The 18,903-nt window shown below is 48.4% G+C and overlaps 1 protein-coding gene across 3 annotated transcripts in view; it reads right to left on the bottom strand.

Moving 5' to 3' along the window:
• Window positions 1–18,903, bottom strand: part of LOC116625513 (zinc finger protein 300-like) — a 43,250-nt gene that overhangs the window by 7,647 nt on the left and 16,700 nt on the right. The window contains exons 2-8 of one of the 3 annotated variants that reach the window (XM_032394119.1): window positions 18,214–18,406; window positions 12,202–12,271; window positions 11,987–12,104; window positions 7,126–7,247; window positions 6,335–6,563; window positions 4,193–4,419; window positions 3,109–3,151 (exon numbers count right to left, since the gene is read on the bottom strand). In XM_032394119.1, the coding sequence (XP_032250010.1) occupies window positions 3,109–3,151; window positions 4,193–4,248 (99 nt within the window). In that variant the 5' untranslated portion in view covers window positions 4,249–4,419; window positions 6,335–6,563; window positions 7,126–7,247; ... (1 more) ...; window positions 12,202–12,271; window positions 18,214–18,406. Of the gene's footprint in view, window positions 1–3,108; window positions 3,152–4,192; window positions 4,420–6,334; window positions 6,564–7,125; window positions 7,248–11,986; window positions 12,105–12,201; window positions 12,272–12,455; window positions 12,596–18,213; window positions 18,407–18,903 lie in introns of those variants that run through there. The other 2 variants (XM_032394120.1, XM_032394121.1) reach the window with 2 other exon arrangements.

Below are 18,903 nucleotides of genomic sequence, written 5' to 3'. Positions count from 1 at the left end.
ATGTTTGCTATGGAAGATGGGGAAGTTCTGAAGATCTACTGTACCGCATAGTGTCTATAGTTAACCACCCTGCATTGTATACTTAGAAATTTGCTAAGAGGGCATATCTTATGTTAAATGCTCCTGCCACAAAAAGAAAAAAATACATACATTTAAAAAGGGGGCTGGAGGAAACTTTTGCAGGTGATGGATTCAAGTCTGTGGTGATGGTTTCATGGATGTACACTTATCTCTAAACTCATCCAGCTGTGCCCCGTTTGCATGTCAATAATACCTCAATACAGTGGTTTAAAAAAACAGAATTTTCTAGTCACCTTTTAAGTAAAAAAAGGAAATGAATTAATTTTTTTTTTAAGATTTTATTTATTTATTTGAGAGAGAGTATGAGAGGGGGGAGGGTCAGAGGGAGAAGCAGACTCCCTGCTGAGCAGGGAGCCCGATGCGGGACTCGATCCCAGGACTCCAGGATCATGACCTGAGCCGAAGGCAGTTGCTTAACCAACTGAGCCACCCAGGCGCCCAGAAATGAATTAATTTTAATAAGAACTTTCAGTCTAATATATCCAGAGTATTATCATTTCAATATAGAATTATTTTAAAATTACTGATATACTTTTCATTCTTTTTCACACCATATATTTGAAACCTGGTGGGTGTTTTCCACTTTACAGTACATCTCAATTCAGACACTACATTTCCAATTTCACTTTCATGAAATGTAGTCCTATAAAAACAATAAACTTGTCTTTGATGGGGAAGTATTTTACTCTGATTCCGTTTTAAACTTTAAGTGGAGGGGCGCCTGGGTGGCGCAGTCAACGCAGTTGAGCGTCCAACTCTTAGGTTTCAGCTCAGGTCTCATCTCAGGGTCATGGGTTCAAGCCCCATGTCGGGCTCCATGCTCCACACTCAGCGTGGAGTCTGCTTGGGTTTCTCTCTTCCTCTCTCTCGGATAAATAAATAAATCTTTAAAAAATAATAATAAAATTTAAGTGGAAATGAAAAATTCAGGTCCCCCGCACCACTAGCCACTCTTCAGGTGCTCAGTATCCAGCTGGGGCTGCCGGCTGCCATATTTGACGGCAGAAGCACTGCTGGGTTTCCCTGCTGGGGCTGTGTGTAAGGCAGATAAAAGTACAGTGCAGCTCAATCACTCAGGGCGACTGAACAGGCACTTCCAGGCCTGCCTGTCTGTCCGCATTCGCATCCCAACTCCATCGCCTGATAGACGTGAGATTCCAGGCAACTTGCTTAGTATCTCCAGCCTCTGTTTGTCCATCTGTAAAGTGGGAGGAGGGGCTGAGAATACCTATCTCACAGGTTCATTCGTGAAATAACCTATGGAAAACGCAGAGACCGGCACATAGCGCTCAACAGGTGGAGCTTTGTAACTTTTATTGTCGGCGTTTCTGTTGCGGGTAGCCCTGAGGAGCAGGTCACAGTGAGGCTTAGTTTCCTGCAAAATAACAGCTTCCCCAAAAGGCACAGATGAAACCTCTGGCCCGAGTACGGGTCCGACAGCCTAGAGATGCAGGCAGCTCTCTCCTCTGGGAAGGCCGCGGAGCTGCCACCTCGTTTCCAACCCTCTCATACTGGTCCTATGCCCAGATGGTCCCGGCTTTTTTAGGCACAGACACTCTCATCAAGACAGGTCTCCAAGCCAGAAAGCAAGACCCCGAGAACATTTTTCTTCCTGGAGTGAACAGCTGTAACATCCATCCATGAGGCCTCGGCTTCCTCCTCGGCAAGCAGGCTCCCTCCAGCACCCCAAGCCCAGACCCTGCCTCTCCGCTCTAGACGTGCACTAATCTGAATCTCTCCCAAAGACCGTGCAAACGGGCTCTACGAGAGGGGACTTGGTCCCTATCTCTGGCAGGACTCGTAAGTGTGGGGTTGTGGGCCACGCCTACTTCTGGCCACATGGATGACATCAGTATGAGAGAAGGAAGTTACGGACGCAGAGGCAAGGGACTGGAAAGACTCCGGGCGACACCTGCACTCCTTGGTGTGACTGTTTCTGAGTCCCAGCTGCATACCTGCTCCTCCCACGGTCCGGGTACTGCCTAGATTTGGGGTTCACCCTAAACTAGTTCTAGCTGGGTTTCTGGCTCTTGAAACGTGGATTCTGGCCGGCACACTTCCCGTTCATGAGTTCCTGGGCCCGGGGTAAAGAGAGGGGCCCGTCACAACTAGTTTGAGAATGAAGACAGGCTGGGAGCAGACGACGTCACTGAAATCTGAAGATCACAGTGGCCCCGTAAGAAAGGGGGCCAAGGGCAGATGCCAAAGACTGAGCTGTTCGCTCTCCATGTCAAAACACTACTATGAAAAAGAACTGGCAGAACATGCTACTCGTTCCTTCCTCTGCACAACGCAGTGTTTCCTCTAGGTCAGTCTGACGTCACAAGGCTGTTTACACAGAACCGCGGACTTTGATTCCTTAAGCAACCGCGATCACAGATTTCCGCACTGATGTAAGACGCACTGTTTATATGGAAAGAAAAGTCACAGGAGATTTGCTGGTGCGTCTGCCGCGGCATTGTCATTACTGAGGACCCCGCCTGTGAACCTCACATGCCAGGTCCCGTCACGTAAACTCCTCAATACCAAAAACAGCTTTATTTCCTCTGAGAAGTGGACATGCTAGTCCCAAGCAGACAACACCAGTCATACATTGGATGGAACCTGTCTTTCGAAAGGGCCGGCAATGTCAGACCCAAGTTTACAGAGCAGCTCCTAACTCCACCCGCCCGGCCCTTCGCATGGCCTCCTCCTTCTACTCACTTCCCGTCTTCAGTGATCCTGGGTCCTGTGTGCATTGTTTTTACTGGATGCATTCTTAGAAGCATCCCCGAAACCCCCTGGTAAAGCAGAGTGCAGTACAAAGAAATGCCACGGGGCGCCTGGGGGGCGCAGTCGGTTCAATGTCTGACTCTTGATTTCGGCTCAGGTCGTGATCTCAGGGTCGTGAGATCGAGCCCCATGTGGGGCTCCCCACTCAGCAGGGAGTCTGTTTCTCCCTCTCCCTCTGCCCCTCCTCCTGCTCGTGCTCTCACTCTATCAAATAAATATATCTAAAAAAATAAATAAAAGAAATGCCGTACTCACCTGGCACATGGTCCTTCCCTGATGGGCCGGGAAAAGCAGACACCTGTGGAAGCAGAGACGGGGTGGGGAGAGGAGAGGACGTGAGAGACCAAGCTCGCCCCCAGCCTCTGAATCATCTGCCACCACCCCCACCTCCAGGCACAGGGGGAGGACAGGCTTCCCCCAAGGACCCTGCCATCACACAACGACCTCGCCTTGGTGTGTGATGGGGACCCAACTGTGTGAGGGTTCAATCTGGATTTTTCTTTTCTACTTAATCCACATATGTATCTGTGTCTCACTCATCAGTGTGCAATTTACTAAACCCTCCCCTCGTTCCCCAGAAATTTAATAGAAATTTATTCTGAAGAAACAGTCATGAGTTTAGGCAAAGAGTTAGCCGCCAAGGTATTTATTACATTTTGTTAAAACTCTGAAATAAAACAGAAAATAACTAAATATCCAATGAAGGAGGACGAGTTAAATAAACACACGACCTCCAAAGGGAAATGAACCGTTACGTAGCTAATGAAAATAAAATCATGGAAAACTATTTTAGTGATAACATACTCATCACTGAAAAAAGGTGGCTGAAAACTATTTGATCCCACACACACAGATGCACGCACACACATGCAGAACAATCTCTGAAGTGATGTAAGACAAAAAGCTAGTAGCAGTTAGCTCTGGGCAGTTGGGTCACGACCACTTTCTAAAATACTCTTTGTCCTTAGATGAATTTCCTAACTTTTTCTATGACAAACAGGCACTTCGTATATAAACGTTATTTTTTAAACATTTGTTGTCTACTGAGCTTCTAACCCAAAGCTTGTCACCAGTCCTGCCCCTGGCAGACGTTGAGGACAACTCCCAGGAAAATAAAAAAATGGGTTCCTTAAGTCAGAGTCCGTTAAATGGAGTTCGGCCACGGCAGGCGGGGGGCGACGAGGCGGGGCCCTGCGGCCCATCGTGGGCCGGCCGGGTTCTCTGTGCTCCTCCTCCCGGGGCTGTGGTCTGTCCACAGTCACCGTTAGTAACAGCCACCCTGGCTGATCTGTGCTGACCTCTGCCCGGGAAGCAGGCCCGGTCTGGCTCTGCCACTTACCAAATATGGGACAAGATCTGATGGCTTCTCCTGAGCCCTCCTCCTCCTTTCCTCATTTTGCCAGGGAACAGGAACACGAAGGTTCAGGAGCAAATTTACTGTGGCTGGAAGCATCAACTGGACCCCACACCTATCTCTCTCCTGAACACACACGAGGTTGGTCTTAGGTATGTTCCTACTCAGGATAGAGACACACGGGAGTTGGGTCCAAGAAGTCTGCAGAGACACTAAAACTCTAGAATTACAGTAACTCCATAAAGAATTCTGAGGGTGTTTTTGTTTTTAATTGGAGACTACCTAAGTGCTTAAAAATAAGAGATTAGTTAATCAATTTTGATACAATTAAAGCATGCCATGCTATGAATCAATTTAAACTATCACACAAGAAATTATCGGACATGGAAATCTCTTCTGGCCATACCAGTAAGTGGGGAAAAGGAAAAAAAGGAGGATACGTAATCCATAAGCACATGATTCACAGATGGGTATCAGGTAGATGGATGGGATGTTCCTAGGTGCCTGGAGTTTTAGCTAAATTCCCAAACACCCCAAATTCTCCGGGGGAGCTGCTAGACCCAACCTAACAGACGCCTCCCTTTGGAGAAGGAACGGCAGAAGGAGAGGTGTCTACGGAAGGTGTATGTGGGCTTCTGCTTCCCTCCCATGCCAAGAGGGGTGGTTGCAAGAGAACCAGAGGGAGCCTGCAAAAAGTTGGGGGGATAACCTCGCCCCCCGCAGGCTGGCTGTGTGCCCAGCTGCAGAAATCCTCGGGCACACAGTGGTTCAGCAGACGGGGCGCGGGTGCTCCGGGGAAAGCTGTGTGCACGTGGGAGCCCCAGCAGCCGAGGAACTCAGAAGTTAGAGGCCAGCAAAGGCCACCATGGTGGCCCCGTGAGGAGAGGCGGCAGGAACGGGAGCCCCCGGCACGGCCTGCGTGTGTTGGAACCAGGATGCGAGAGTTCCCGGCGGCACGTGGAGGGCGGGAAGGTAGGTGGGCATGATCTACAGCAAGGACACGGAGAAGCGGGATCACTGAACCAGGAGCTGGGCGTGGGCACCGAGGTCTGCCAGAGAGCCCCTGCCGGTGTCACAGGCTCTGCACCCCCGAAAGGCCATCAGGTGGCCACCAGCGTGACGGAGCGCAGCCAGCTAGGCAGGTCAAACTACCAAAAGCACCAAGCAAGGAGGCGTCTGCGCTACTTTGCCCTCCTCCCGCCCTGCCCCTGATGGAGAAAGAAGCTGTCCGACGAGGAGAAGGAGGGGTGAAGGAGGAGCAGAGACAGAAGAGATCACCGGCCCTCCATCTGGGGATGAAGACCTGCAGCCCCGCAGTGGGGAGAAGGAGAAGCTCGAAACTGGACGGGAGCATGAGCTGTTCACTAGACCAATGACAACCAGCCGAGGAGAGACTGGTCTTCATCCCAGTTTCACGTGACTGAACTGCTTTGGGTTACCGGAGAGCTCATCCTGGCAGGGACGTGTTCTGGGTTGAACTCTGTCCCCCCAAGAAGATATGTCAGGGATCCTAGCCCTCAGTGTCTCAGAATGTGGCCTAACTCAGAAATAATATCTTTGCAGATGATCGTGGGGGGGCCCTGACCCAGTGTGACTGGCGTGCTTGTAAAAAGGGGAAACTGGGGCACAGGGAGAACGTCAAGCAAGATGAAGGCAGGAATGCCAAGGACTGCCGGCAAGCCCCCAGAAGCAGGGAAGAGGCCCGGAGGAGGTGCCCCAACATGGCCTCAGAAGGAACCGGCCCCGCCCGCACCTGAGCTGAGAAAGACCACATCTCTGCGCTTCAAGCCGCCCCAGTCTGCAGTACTCTGTCATGGCGCCCTGGGGAAATGAGGACAGGAAGGCAGCCCCAACAGCGTGGGTCCAAAACCATGGGCAGAGGGGACACTCTACTCTGTTCCTGTTTGTGTACATCCAATTTCAGCACGTGGAATGGGTTTTTGTAAAAACATATAAAGAAAAAAATTCTGTACAAAACACACAAAATGTTAACAACGGTGACCTCCGCATGGTAGGATCTGTTTGCTTTGACATAGTGTCATTTTCTAATTTTTTTTTTAGACAATCAACATGTGCTCACTCTTCAATATTTCAATATTTCATAAAAATATACATATATCATCTTACTGGGTTTTCTCTCCATGACCGCCTATCAGAGTCCTTCCCCTGGAGGAGAGGAAATCCGTGGGAGGGTCTGAAGGGGTGGAAGGTGGGAAGGGACGGGTTTTAGCGATGACCTGAGGCGCACGGGAGGAAGCCCCCGCCTGGCGGACGGGAGCCCTGGGCGCTAGTGCTGGCTCGGCCTCTAGTAAGCTGGGTGGCTCTGAACACCTCTCTCACGCGCATTTTCTTTCGTCTTTAATATGAGAAGGAAAAATGAAATACTCTTAGGTTAAGAAAGCAACTTCTATGCCTTGACTACACGAGGAGGGTCTACGTCTCACAAGCCGTGGTGTGCGGGGCAGTGGGGGCAGGGGTGGGGGGGTGCCGGGATAGAGGGACAGTGAATGCACCTGAGTAGAGAGAGATCGGGGCGGGGGGCCGTCCTCCGAGAGTCATGGGGATCCCTTCCCTCATTCCTGTTTCTCACCCTAAAGCAGGGGATCCCCTCTCCTCCTAGCAAACCTTCCCCTAAACCAAATCCTAGATGATCCCCTGATACGGTGGCATCCCCCAAATTCACTGTCAGCAAGTGGGTCCTCGGCTGTTTTAGGGACGCTTTTCTGGGGGCTGCCCCGTACTGTGTGGACCTCCAGCTTCAGCCCTAAGCTACGAGGGGGAGCTCAGAGAGGGCGCCCTGCTTCCAAAGTAGATTGCTGCTCCTGGGTCACCTTTCCGAGAATTATCCTATTATCCTATCGGTAGGGTGCCTGGGGCTTGAGGACTGGCAAAGCTCTGCTCTCCTGCTGAGAACTTACCGTGGGCTGGAGGCTCAGCTCCTGCTTCCAGGCGGTCTGGGGGTAGAAAGGAGCTGGAATATGCAGACTGAGCCACCTTGTCCCAGGCTGATTCTAAGACTTTGCCAAGACACTAAGAACACCTGCAAATAAATGGATGGTATGGTGAGACTCACGTGAGAACATGAGCAGGACATTAACCTCCAACCAGGGGCGGAGAGAGTGGAAACACAAGAAGGACCCCACACCAACCCATGTGCAGAGCTGAGAGAAACCTCAGCTGACAGCAAGCCAGGATTCAGGAGCCTGGGGCCTCAAACCGCCGGACACAGACGTCTGCCGACCCCCATGAGCCTAGAACAGCCTTTACTGCGAGCCCCCCGCGAAAGAGGCCCACTGTCCCACGCTTTGATTCTGGCCTTGGGAGACCTGAGCGGAGCCCCAGCCAGTCATGTCCCCCTGGACTGTGCAGACTGTGCGGAGCTGCGAAGTACCGTGGCGGTTGCTTTAAGGCACTGGATTTGTGGTAATCTGGGACACAGCCCTCCACTGGGGGCTCAGGAGAAGGCTTAGGGCTGGGCGGGAGACCACAGAGAGACTCCCTGGGTCGCGAAGGTCTGGAGGAGCAGAGTGGTTGCCATTGTGGGAAACCCGGGGAAGCCCCATCCTTCCAGGAACTTCTCTCCTGAGGAACAAAGCCTTACACTGCCAAAGGAAAGGGTAACAAAACCTGTTGCTCTCAGAGCACGGGTAAGACCTACGGCTCCTGACAGGGAAAGGGGGAAAAAAACCTCTCCCATGTGAGGGGGCAGGCATGTGTCCTAGGCCCCTGCCACAGCGGCAGGCCGCAGCCCCACGACTCAGACACGCAGGGCCCTCCACCACCAGCCCAGGCAGCCCTGAGGAAGAAGCAGGAGCACCAGTGCGGGGAGAAAGTCACAGCGGGGAACAGTGACCAGCCAGCAGGGAACAGTGACCAGCCCACCAAAGCACAGAGCAATGCCAGCGGAACGTGAGGCCAGCAGCCCGGGCCTGACAGTGGGAACCAGAGCAACAGCAAATGCCAGGCCTGTCTACTCCTGACCAGTCTTGCAGCAACCAACCTCCTGCGTCCCAGCCCCGCGCACAGCGACAGGGGAGCAGACTTCTCTACTCCCACACACAATGCCCGGCATTCATTTAAAAAAAAAAAAAAAAGAAAAAAGAAAAAAAAAAATACAAGACATACAAAAAGCAAGAAGGAACCCCCCATTGCAGAGACAAAGCAAGGGGCAGAAGCCAACTCGATCCTGGGTCTACGCGCACCAGCACACGGACAGGATGCATATGTGGCTCAAACGCACGTGAAACATGCGGGGGGAACCGACAAATCCTCTATCACAGTGAAAAGATTCTAGCACATGTTTTTAGAAACGAAGATTCCAGATACAAAAAAATAAATAGTAAGAGTATACAACATTTGAATAACAATTTAAAAGCTCGACGTATGGGATCGGACAGTAGAATGTACTTGCTAATCAGAGAATGTACATTCTTTTTAAGAACATCTGGGATAGGGGCGCCTGGGTGGCTCAGTTGGTTGGGCGACTGCCTTCGGCTCAGGTCATGATCCTGGAGTCCCTGGATCGAGTCCCGCATCGGGCTCCCTGCTCGGCGGGGAGTCTGCTTCTCCCTCTGACCCTCCCCCCTCTCATGTACTCGCTCTCTCTCATTCTCTCTCTCTCAAATAAATAAATAAAATCTTAAAAAAAAAAAAAAAGAACATCTGGGATAGTTATAAAAACTGACCCCCAAAAGCTAAGAATAAACCTCAACAAATTGCACAGATGCCACTTGCCACTCTCTAAACCAAAAAGCAATACAACTGGAAAATTATAAGAATGCAGAATTATTTATAACAATGCCTGCAAAAATATTACATATCAAAACTGTGTCATAGTTACAAACACACACTTTAAAAAAAAATACAGCCCTAAAATACTTTAAAAAAAATTACAGCCCTAAGACACTCGTTAGATAAAAATGGAAAATTAATGACATTCATCGCAGGAGGCTAGTACAGAAAAGAGTAAACCCAAAAGACGTAGAAGAGACCAGTATGAGCAGAGATTTTTAAAAGAGGAAATTAAAAAAATAATAGAACAGGTTAAAAAAAATCATAACACCAATGTATTACCTGAATCTAATCATGGTGAGACATTCGACAAACCTACATTGAGGAACATTTCACAAAATAACTGGCCTGGACTCCTCAAAATTGCTATTCTATTGAAGACAATGAAAGATTGGGGAGTTGTTCCAGAGGAAAGACGACAAAGGGACATGGGGGAAAAAAGCAATGCGTGATCTGAGATCTCCTCGAACTAGGAAGGGTCTTCCTTAGACAACGGGTAAAATGTGAGTAAGATCCGTGGAGAGCACAATTGTATCAATGCTAATTTCCTGGTTTTGATCATTATCCTGTGGCTGTGTGACAGAATGGCCCTGTTTTTGGGAAATGCACACGAAGTACGTACCCACACGCATATGTATGGAGGGGAGAGGAAAAGAGGGAGAAGGCAAGTTGTATATGAAGGAGCCAATGATGGCCTCCGTGGAACCCTAGCAAGCTGAGGCCAGTAGCTCGAAAGACCAGCAGCACCAAACTCCACTATTAACACATGCAGTCATGTCAAAGATAGCCCAAATATAAACAGGTTTTTTAGTCATTTAGACCTGCCTGCTTTGCCTACCTACCCCATGCAACAGTAGCCAGCGTTTGGAAGCCATAGATAAAATACACCACGTGGCCACAGAGACCCCAAGCGCCTGTGACCCAGAGATACCCAGGGGTATCCTTGTTCTCCTCCCTTCCGGGAAGCAGCCCCTGGGCCCCAAACTCTGGATGGTCTCACGCTGCGAGGGACCTCTCCCTAATGTGCATGCTTAAATAAAGCTTGTGTGTGCTCCTGGTCATATGACCATATCTTTTTCTTTAATCGGCCCTGAAATCCCTCAAGCTCCCTACACAAATGTGGTAAAATGTTCATACTGGAGAAATTTAGATGAAAGGTGTTCAGGAATTCTCTGTACTATTCTACCATTGTGACTTTTCTTTATGCATAAAGTTGTGCCCAAATAAAAAATTGCAATCAATTCTTCGAAAAGATTAAAACTAGTAACATAACTGGTTTGTACTTAAACTAATAAAATAGACTAAGTTCAGGCACCACTGATCAAGAAAGCAACAGAAGGCAAAGATGCAATTTTTAAACATGAAAAAAGACAGTTTCAGATACACAGAGATGTTTTTAAGTTACAAGATCACTATAGACAATGTAATGCCATAAATCTGAAATTAAACTGGACAATTTCCTAGAAAAATATCAAGTCCTAAAATTGACAAAGCAACAGAAAACTGAAAACAAACAACCACCACCACTAAACATTAATTAAAATGGATCGGTACTCAGAAATATAACCATCAAGGAAACACCAGGCCCAATCAAAATCTATTCAAGATTTTTGCCATGTGCATAAGCCATAAATGGATTTGGATCTGGAATATATGAAAAAAATACTAAAAATAAATTTTAAAAAGCCAAAGAAATACAGGCAAAGGTAATGAACACACAAAACAATATATTGTTTATGACCACATTCAATCTAGTAAGTAAATAACATGTAAGAATAAAGCAATCTCAGTTGTTACCCAGAGAGGAAGGGAAATGGAACGGGGCTGGGGGTGGGGGGGGGAGATATTAAAAGAGCTCCAGTGGTATTTGTAAGGTTTTAGTTCTTTAGAAAATCCGAAGCAAACAAACTTTTAACATCTGCTCAGTCTAAATGGTGACTGCAAAAAGTTTCCTTCTTTTTTCAGTCTGCCGTACCTTGGAGATCTTTTCTAATGTCACTAGTTGAACACACTAAGAAAGAATTATGGTTGTAATAGAAGAAAACCTCCTTCAAGAAGACCCAAATCCAAGTCATAATGGAAACAACTGATAAGCCTTGTCAAGACTTAAAACTAGAGTACCGGTTTTGCTTCACCCCCTCCCCACCCAGCTCAAGCGTGTCCTATATCTTGAAAGCCTCAAAGAAAGACAGATCCATCCCCGTCTCTGCATCACTGGGCACCCTCACTGTGGCTCCCTCTCTCCTCGCAGGGTGTGGGGAAAGAACCGTCTACACTGAACCGTGTCCACCTCCTGCCTTCTTCTGACAGTCTGCAAACGGATGCACTCCCACAGCCCCACCTTCTCTCACCCTTGCCAGCGCGGGAATGGCTTCACAAACCTGAGATACTTTCCCCACGACCTTAGCTCAGTCCCCATCAACTCTACTCACTGCTGGTAATATTCACACCAAAGACAAATGCCACCACACCCCTGCCTTGCCTAAAACACTTCAGGCGCTCATGGGACCCAGTCCATACCCCCCAGGCCAGCTTGATATGCTCCCCGAAACCACCTCCAGCCTCACCACACCCCCCATCCAGGCTCTTCCATGGCGCAAAATCCAGCAGTACCCACACGTTTCATGCCTCTTACCTTTGCATAGGCTGTTCTCTTCCCCTAACCCTTTTGCCCCTCCCTCACCTACGGAGACCTTATTTCAAGTCTGATACTCAGTCACGCCTCCCCCAGCAGAAGCTGCCCTCCCGCCTGGGTGTGCGTTCATCCAGTACGGATAACTATCAGAGCACCCACACCTTGGTGGCCCTTATCTGTGCACGGGAGCGACACCTCCATAGGGCTCTAGCCAAGGATGGGACCCGGTGCTTCCCCAGTGCCTGACCCAGACACTCAACAAATGTTTGTCGGATGAAGACCGACACCGCAGATCCATGAAATACCACTCATTTCCCATTCTTCCCTCCTTGCCCTCATAGCTCAGAGCCTACCGTTGGCTGCGATGTGGGGTCCGAAGGAGGGACGGAGGGTCGGACAGGAGGGGGGCTCTTCCTCAGCAGTCCCTCCTCGGCCACAGGAGGCCGCGCCGCGCCGGGGGAGTTCAGGGACCTGGACGGGGAGAGAAGCTCCGGGTCAAGGGACGGAAACAAATCCACCGTCGGGAAAGCGGGGTGACCATTCGGGGGAGAGCTGGCCCCCAGCTCACCGGGGCCAAGGCTGTCACTGGGTCCAGCGCGCTAAGCCCCCTGCGGACCGTGGGCTCCGACGAGGCTCGGCTGCAGGACGACAGAAAAGCAGTGAGACCAGCCTGCCCACGGCCCCCGCCCCAAACCACACAGGAACCCCGACCCTCCCCAGCAGACGTCAGACGGAGCCGCCCACCGGACCCCCCGAGCACAGCACCCCTCCCAGAGTCCGCCAGCTCTGCAGCCGCGGCTGTGCCACACGTGCCCTCTCTACCGCTCGGGCGGAGGGAATTGCCAGTCCTAGATGCCGCGAGGGCCTCAGAACCGGCCAGGTCCGCGCTGCCGACCACCGCGAGTCCAGCCTGGGGTCCGGAAGTGCGCAGACCGCTCTCCGAGACCTCCAGACACAGCCGAGACGCCCCTGGACTGGACGGAACTACAATTCCCGGGAGCCTCCGCGCTGAGGTACTTCCGGCCGGTGGTCCAGGCGTTTCCGGCCACGGAGTAGCAGGTGTGGGCGGGCGGGCATGGCGCGTGGCCCCCCAGTGGACCCGCGGGCTGAGAGTGAACGCACCCTCTCGCACGTTGTTGCCGGCGGCAGTCGCCCTGGGGGCTTCCCACCGGATCGGATCCGGGCTGTCCCCAGCCCTGCACCATGTTGAGGGGTGAGTTACGGCTGGCCCCCCGTGGCCCCCCGTTTGGGCGCCAACCTGGGCGTGCCTGTCTGTACGCCACCTCCCCAGAAGTCTACTACTACCTGAGGGGCTCCATGCCGGGCCCTTGATTTTGTAAAAAGAACCTCCTATCCTTCAGTCCTCGTGACTGGCCCGAAATAGGTATCGATATCCCCATTTCACAGATGGGGAATCAGAGGCAGCCTTTCTCAGTATTTGCACTCTGGAGGAACCCGTGAAATAATTCTCAGCTCTCAGGGAGAAAGAAAGCCTAAATATTATGTCTGCAGCTCGTGGTAGAGTAAGGCCGTCCTGAAGTTACACATACGAGATACTGAACATACAGGTGGACAACGGCCGGAGCACGGCCGGAGACGGAACTCCGAGCTGCCACCACCACAACCTCCCCAGACCCCGGCTCCCTTGTCCGCGGGAACCAGCACGGGAAGCCAGGTCGCCGTCTCCAGCAACAGTCCAGGACGCTGAACGATCACTTCTGTGACAGCCGGCCCCGAACAACCAGGACGGCTTTCCTGATGTTCGTCCTCACTCCTAACCCAGGACCAACCAGAGAAAAAGTCGAGTACACGCCCCTAACCCGTCACACAGGCTGCCGCACTCCCAGTGAGCGCGCTGGCCTCCAGTGAAGGCGCATCGGAAGCCGCCTCTCGTCCGCACCGTAGAACTTTCCCCTTCCCCTGCCCGCCTGTGAGTTTCTGCCAAAACGCAAGGAACAGTGACGGACTCCTTTGGTATAGCAAGCTCTGAATAAATAGCCTTTGCCTGTTCTCATTTGGTTATTTTCAGAGCTATAATTAATTGTCAATATTTTTCTGTAGATTCTGTTTATTCTGGCCAGCTAGTCTTTTTGTGTGGTATACCCCTCATCGTTTGCCATTAAACATTTATTATTCAAAATTCATCCAGTGAAGATAGAGGAATTTAAAGCTTAAGATGCTTTTTATATGCTTGTAGCATTTATACTGCTAAGGTTATTAAAGCTTAATGCTTTGGGATATCCTATGTTATAAAATAGTGCCAATAAATTGTACTGGTTTTACGAGGTTGCTGGAATTGTCTATAGAGTTTGAATAACCAAGTATGACATCGGTCTAAAAAAGATATTTAGGATATACGTGTATTGTGTGTGAGAGAGAGGTCAGGGGCAATGAACTTTATCATGTCACTTTTTAAAAAATCTATTAAAAGGATATAAATTTAAATTTTAACTTAATATATTTGAATAGTAAGCTTCTTATCAATGAATTCATTTTGCATTATTGGGTACAGCCTTTTACTGTTAGATTCAGTTATGCTCTTTTTTGAAAAAAAAAAAAAGTAATCCTATTGTTTTGTAACGTGAGATTGCTTCTCCTTTTGTATCTACTTCCTGTGTCAGGTTTGGGCATCGGGGATTTGAGTCCTTTGCAGATTCTGCAAAGCTTTATAACTTTTGTTCTAGAGAAAGTTACCAACAGTAGAAATTATCCTGTTAAAAAACATTCAGAAAGATTCATTTGTGAACCTTCTGAGTGTAGAAACTTTTACAGGATAATTCTCTTGGGGTTTCATGTGTTTTACTTTGTTCTTTTCTGCCTGTTAAACTGATTTTGGTAATCTATATTTTTTTTTTTTTAAAGATTTTATTTATTTATTTGAGACAGAGAGAATGAGAGAGAGAGAGCACATGAGAGGGGGGAGGGTCAGAGGGAGAAGCAGGCTCCCTGCCGAGCAGGGAGCCCGATGCGGGACTCGATCCAGGGACTCCAGGATCATGACCTGAGCCGAAGGCAGTCGCTTAACCAACTGAGCCACCCAGGCGCCCGGTAATCTATATTTTTTCCAAATTGTTCTTTAATTCAGTATTTAAGTTTTTTACAAAGTTTTTTTTTTTTTATTAAGGCTATTACTTTAAATGTCCAGATCTATTTTTAGAGAGTTTTCCCAGAATTGGTATCTCTTTTGTACTGATTAGTGCAACCAGAGATTTATCACTTATTTCTTTCCCCAAAGACTAGGCTTTAGATTTGTTTATGAATTCAATTTTTTTCTTCTCTGGTGAGAGAGAGAATAAAAGTCTTACGGTTATCTTCTAATACTTTAAATGTCCAGATCTATTTTGAGAGTTTTCCCAGAATTGGTATCTCTTTTGTATTGATTAGCCCAACCAGAGATTTATCACTTGTTTATTTCCCACCCCCCCAAAGACAAGGCTTTAGATTTGTTTATGAATTCAGTTTTTTTCTTTTCTTCTCTGATGAGAGAGAAAAAGAAAAGTCTTACGGTTATCTTCTAATATTAAGATTACAAGGAAACTACTTTAAAATAAATGGGAGCAGGGACACCTGGGTGGCTCAGTCAGTTCAGCATCTGACTCTTGATTTTGGTTCCAGTCATGATCTCAGAGTCGTGAGATTGAGCCCCACCTGGGACTCTGCACTGAGCACGGAGTCTGCTTGAGATTCTCTCTCTCCCTCTGCCCCACCTTCCCCACCTCAAATAAATAAATAAATAAATAAATAAATAAATAAATAAATAAAATCTTTAACAAAATAAATGGAAGCACTCCATTCAGGAGCATTCCGATGCTAATTACAAAAGGAGAACGAAAAATGGACAGAGCTACATTATTTAGGATGTGGCTAAAACTCCTGTAAATAAAGATGCCAAAACAAGAGTGCCTTAAAAAAATCATAGATGATTTTTTTTTCCTCATACGTCCCTCTGGGCAGCTCCAAGGGAGTTAGAAAACTGAGCTCCTTCGAGATTACTCCTCTACCCTCCCAAGATGGCCAACCCCACATCTGTCCCTCACTCGGCAGTTAGAAGGAAAAGGAAGTGCAAAGAATGAGCTTTCTTTTAGGGCACAATCCAAAAGAGGCACAAGTCACTTCTGCACACACCCCATTGGGCAGGTCTCAGTCATATGACCCCTCCTATCTACGGAGAAGACTGGGAAATGAAGTCTTTATTCTGGGAGGGCAATGTTCCCAGCTAAAAATTGAGGATTTATTACTTTAGGAGCGGAGAACAGATATTGGGAGATAATGAGCAGTCTCTGCCATAGGAGATGAGAGAGCTTGCAGGATGTCATGGAGAATGCCAGCCACACGAGTGAGGCAGATGGTGATACTAACCATGAGGCTCCCCCCGCCTCATCGAGTTAGACCGTAGATAGTGTTGAATTTTCTTTATTTTCTCCATTTCACCAGAGGACAAAATTTAATCTTCTAGGGATGGGATTGGAAATGATAAGCAGTAATAACTAGCCAGATATGCTGGATAGAGCTGGAGACAAGGGGATCTAACTGCTCTGATTATAGATTTTCATGTTTTTCAATTTATTTGAAAAACGTATGGTGTAACAAACCAAACAATACAAATAGAGAAAGCTAACACCCCTGCCCCCGTATTCCCAAATAACAAATGTAAATAGCCTAGTACCTATTCTTCCATATAATTCTCCTGCCTCTGTGTAATCATATAAAATCATACAAAGACCATTCACATTTAATATGGTCATTAATATATTTGGGTTTAAATCTCTCATCTTGCTATTTGGTTTCTGTTTGTCCTATTTGCTTTTTATTCTCCTTTCCATATTTCCCTGCCGTTTTTAGATTGAAAAAAAATATATACATATTTTTTAATGATTCCTGCCTCAGACCATCAGGCTGTTAAAACAGAATACCGTAGACAGGGCAGCTTATAAACAGCAATCATTTCTCACAGTTCTGGAGGCTGGGAAGTCCAAGATCAAGGTGGCAGCAGATGCAGTGTCTAGGGAGGACCTGTTCCCAGGTTTATAGACTCAGGACTTCTCACGGTGTCCTCACGTGGTGGGAAGGGGGAGGGAGCTCTCTGGGGTCTCTTTTATAAGACACAAATTCCACTGATGAGGGCCCCACCCTCAGGACCTCCCCAAGGCCACGCCTCCTAATATAATCACATTTGGGGTTAGATTTCAACATAGGAATTTGGGCAATGGGGATGCGGGGGTGGGGGGGGGGACACATATTCAGCCTATAGTCTAGAGGCCACTTTCAGGCAACAGGCTTGAGCAACGGAAACATGAGTAAGGCACAAGGGCCCACAGGGGCCACCGGGCTGAATGCAAACAGGCCCATCAGGCGACCCACCTTGAAATAGCCATAGGCCCTAACTCACCAATGGGCTACTTGCGAGCGGGCACAGGTCCACAAAAGGGAAATTCTGTATGTTCCCATACCTCCTCACTCCCCCCTTAACTCTAGCCCCCCGTCACGACGTCCTGGCAGACAGCCTCCCCTCTGCTCTCCTGCCCACATTTCCCTTGCAGTGAATTCAATAAACTTCATTCTCCTTTGTTCTGCCTCAGGTGAATCCTTCCACCACCCGCACTGCCAGCCCCCACCTGATCATCGCCCCACATGTAACAGTTACACTTTATCTCTTTTGTTGGCTCATTAGCTGTAACTCTTTATGTTTTTAGGGGTTGCTTGCCATTCACAGTATGTTTTTTAACTTCTCATGATCTACCTTCCAGTGATATTATAGGACATTCTATCTAGCGCGCTCTGGCAATCTGTCCTGAGACCTCTAACCACTTTGGTCTCCCTGGGCTCCTCAACTCAGGGAGTCTACGGGGCTTCACCCGGGTTACCCTCTTTGTCCCAAGGATGGGGTAATCATAGGGCTCCCTCATTGATTCCCCACCCTCAGGAAAGACTTCACTGCGTCAAATCTCTTTCCAAATATGGAAACTCACCCCCAATGAGAAGGCAGCCCCATGCTTTTGCAAGACAACCGATAATCTAACAAACAGCCAATGACAGCACGGTAACACAAAGTAACAAAAGACAACGCTATAAAAAAATCCCAGGTTTCAGGATTACGAACTCCTGATATCATCCGAGCTTCAGCTGAGGAATTAATACCCCATACTGAAATCTCCTCCTTCTTAGAAAAATTTAAATAACCTAATTTCTTACCCCTGACTTTAAAAATTCTGCGTAGCCCCACCTATGTGGGTCTCAGGTGCCTAAATAGATTCTGCCATCCTTCTTTAAAGTCTGCACTATCTCCCATCAAAACTAATGCTTCCTTCAGCATCTCCAAGGTGGATCAATTCTCCCCTAAGGCTATTGTGGTCCCACTTTTCCAAGATCCCAACAAGTCAACTGTGTATCTGTAAATACCACAGCAGATTAAGGAGCTCAGAAGTTGCCACCCTATCCTAACAACAAATTAAAAACTGAGCAAACTAAAAAATCAACAGCTCTACTTAGATCCATCAGAGACACGAGGTCACAGGGCAAGCGACTGGCTCCCAAACTAAAGATACAGACAAGCAGGCAGATTCTGAGAATCACAACTTACCAGAGCAGAAACCTCCACATGAACCAGTCCGGGTTAAGAAAACCTGAACTGTAGTGGATGAATTGCTGGAGGCTCAGTGTGGACAAGTCCAAGAGTCCAAACCTTGGGAGGGGGGCACACCTTCGTGACTTTTACCTCAGGAGTTTCACCCGGTGCTCACAGTGAAGAGGGGAGGAAAATGGCCTCATGCTTCCTGCAGGGGGAAGGGAAAGGTAACCATTTTGAAATACACCAGAGCTTTCTGTTCTTCTTAACAAGCCTGCCCTCAGGAGAAACTAGTTAACCAGAGCCTAGCCTACTGGGGTTTTATCAGAGCCTAATTGACCCGAGGAAGGGAAGTACTCAGCTCTGGCCCACTCCAGCTATACTATCCCACCCGGTGGGGGAGGCGGACTAAGCAGCATCTCTGAGGTGCATAGTCCAGATGCACAGGTTGGCTAAAAAACTGAGACCTAATCATTGGACTATAAATGCTCCGCCTCCCCAACACCTTCCCACCACATTACTAACGGCCCGTTACAGCAGAGTTTTTACCCAGTGCATCACATCTAGCAATCAAGACAAAATTACAAGGCATATTAAAAGGCAAGAAACAGTTTGAAGAGACTGAACAATCATCAGACCAAGAATCAGGTATGGCAGAAACGTTGGCTTATCAGACCAAAAAATTTTAAAAACTGATTAATATGG

Source organism: Phoca vitulina, unplaced genomic scaffold, assembly GCF_004348235.1.
Source record: "Phoca vitulina isolate PV1807 unplaced genomic scaffold, GSC_HSeal_1.0 scaffold79, whole genome shotgun sequence".
Classification (NCBI taxonomy): domain Eukaryota; kingdom Metazoa; phylum Chordata; class Mammalia; order Carnivora; family Phocidae; genus Phoca; species Phoca vitulina.
The sequence above is the reverse complement of the archived record's forward strand: the minus strand, read 5'-3'. Positions and strand labels throughout refer to the sequence as shown.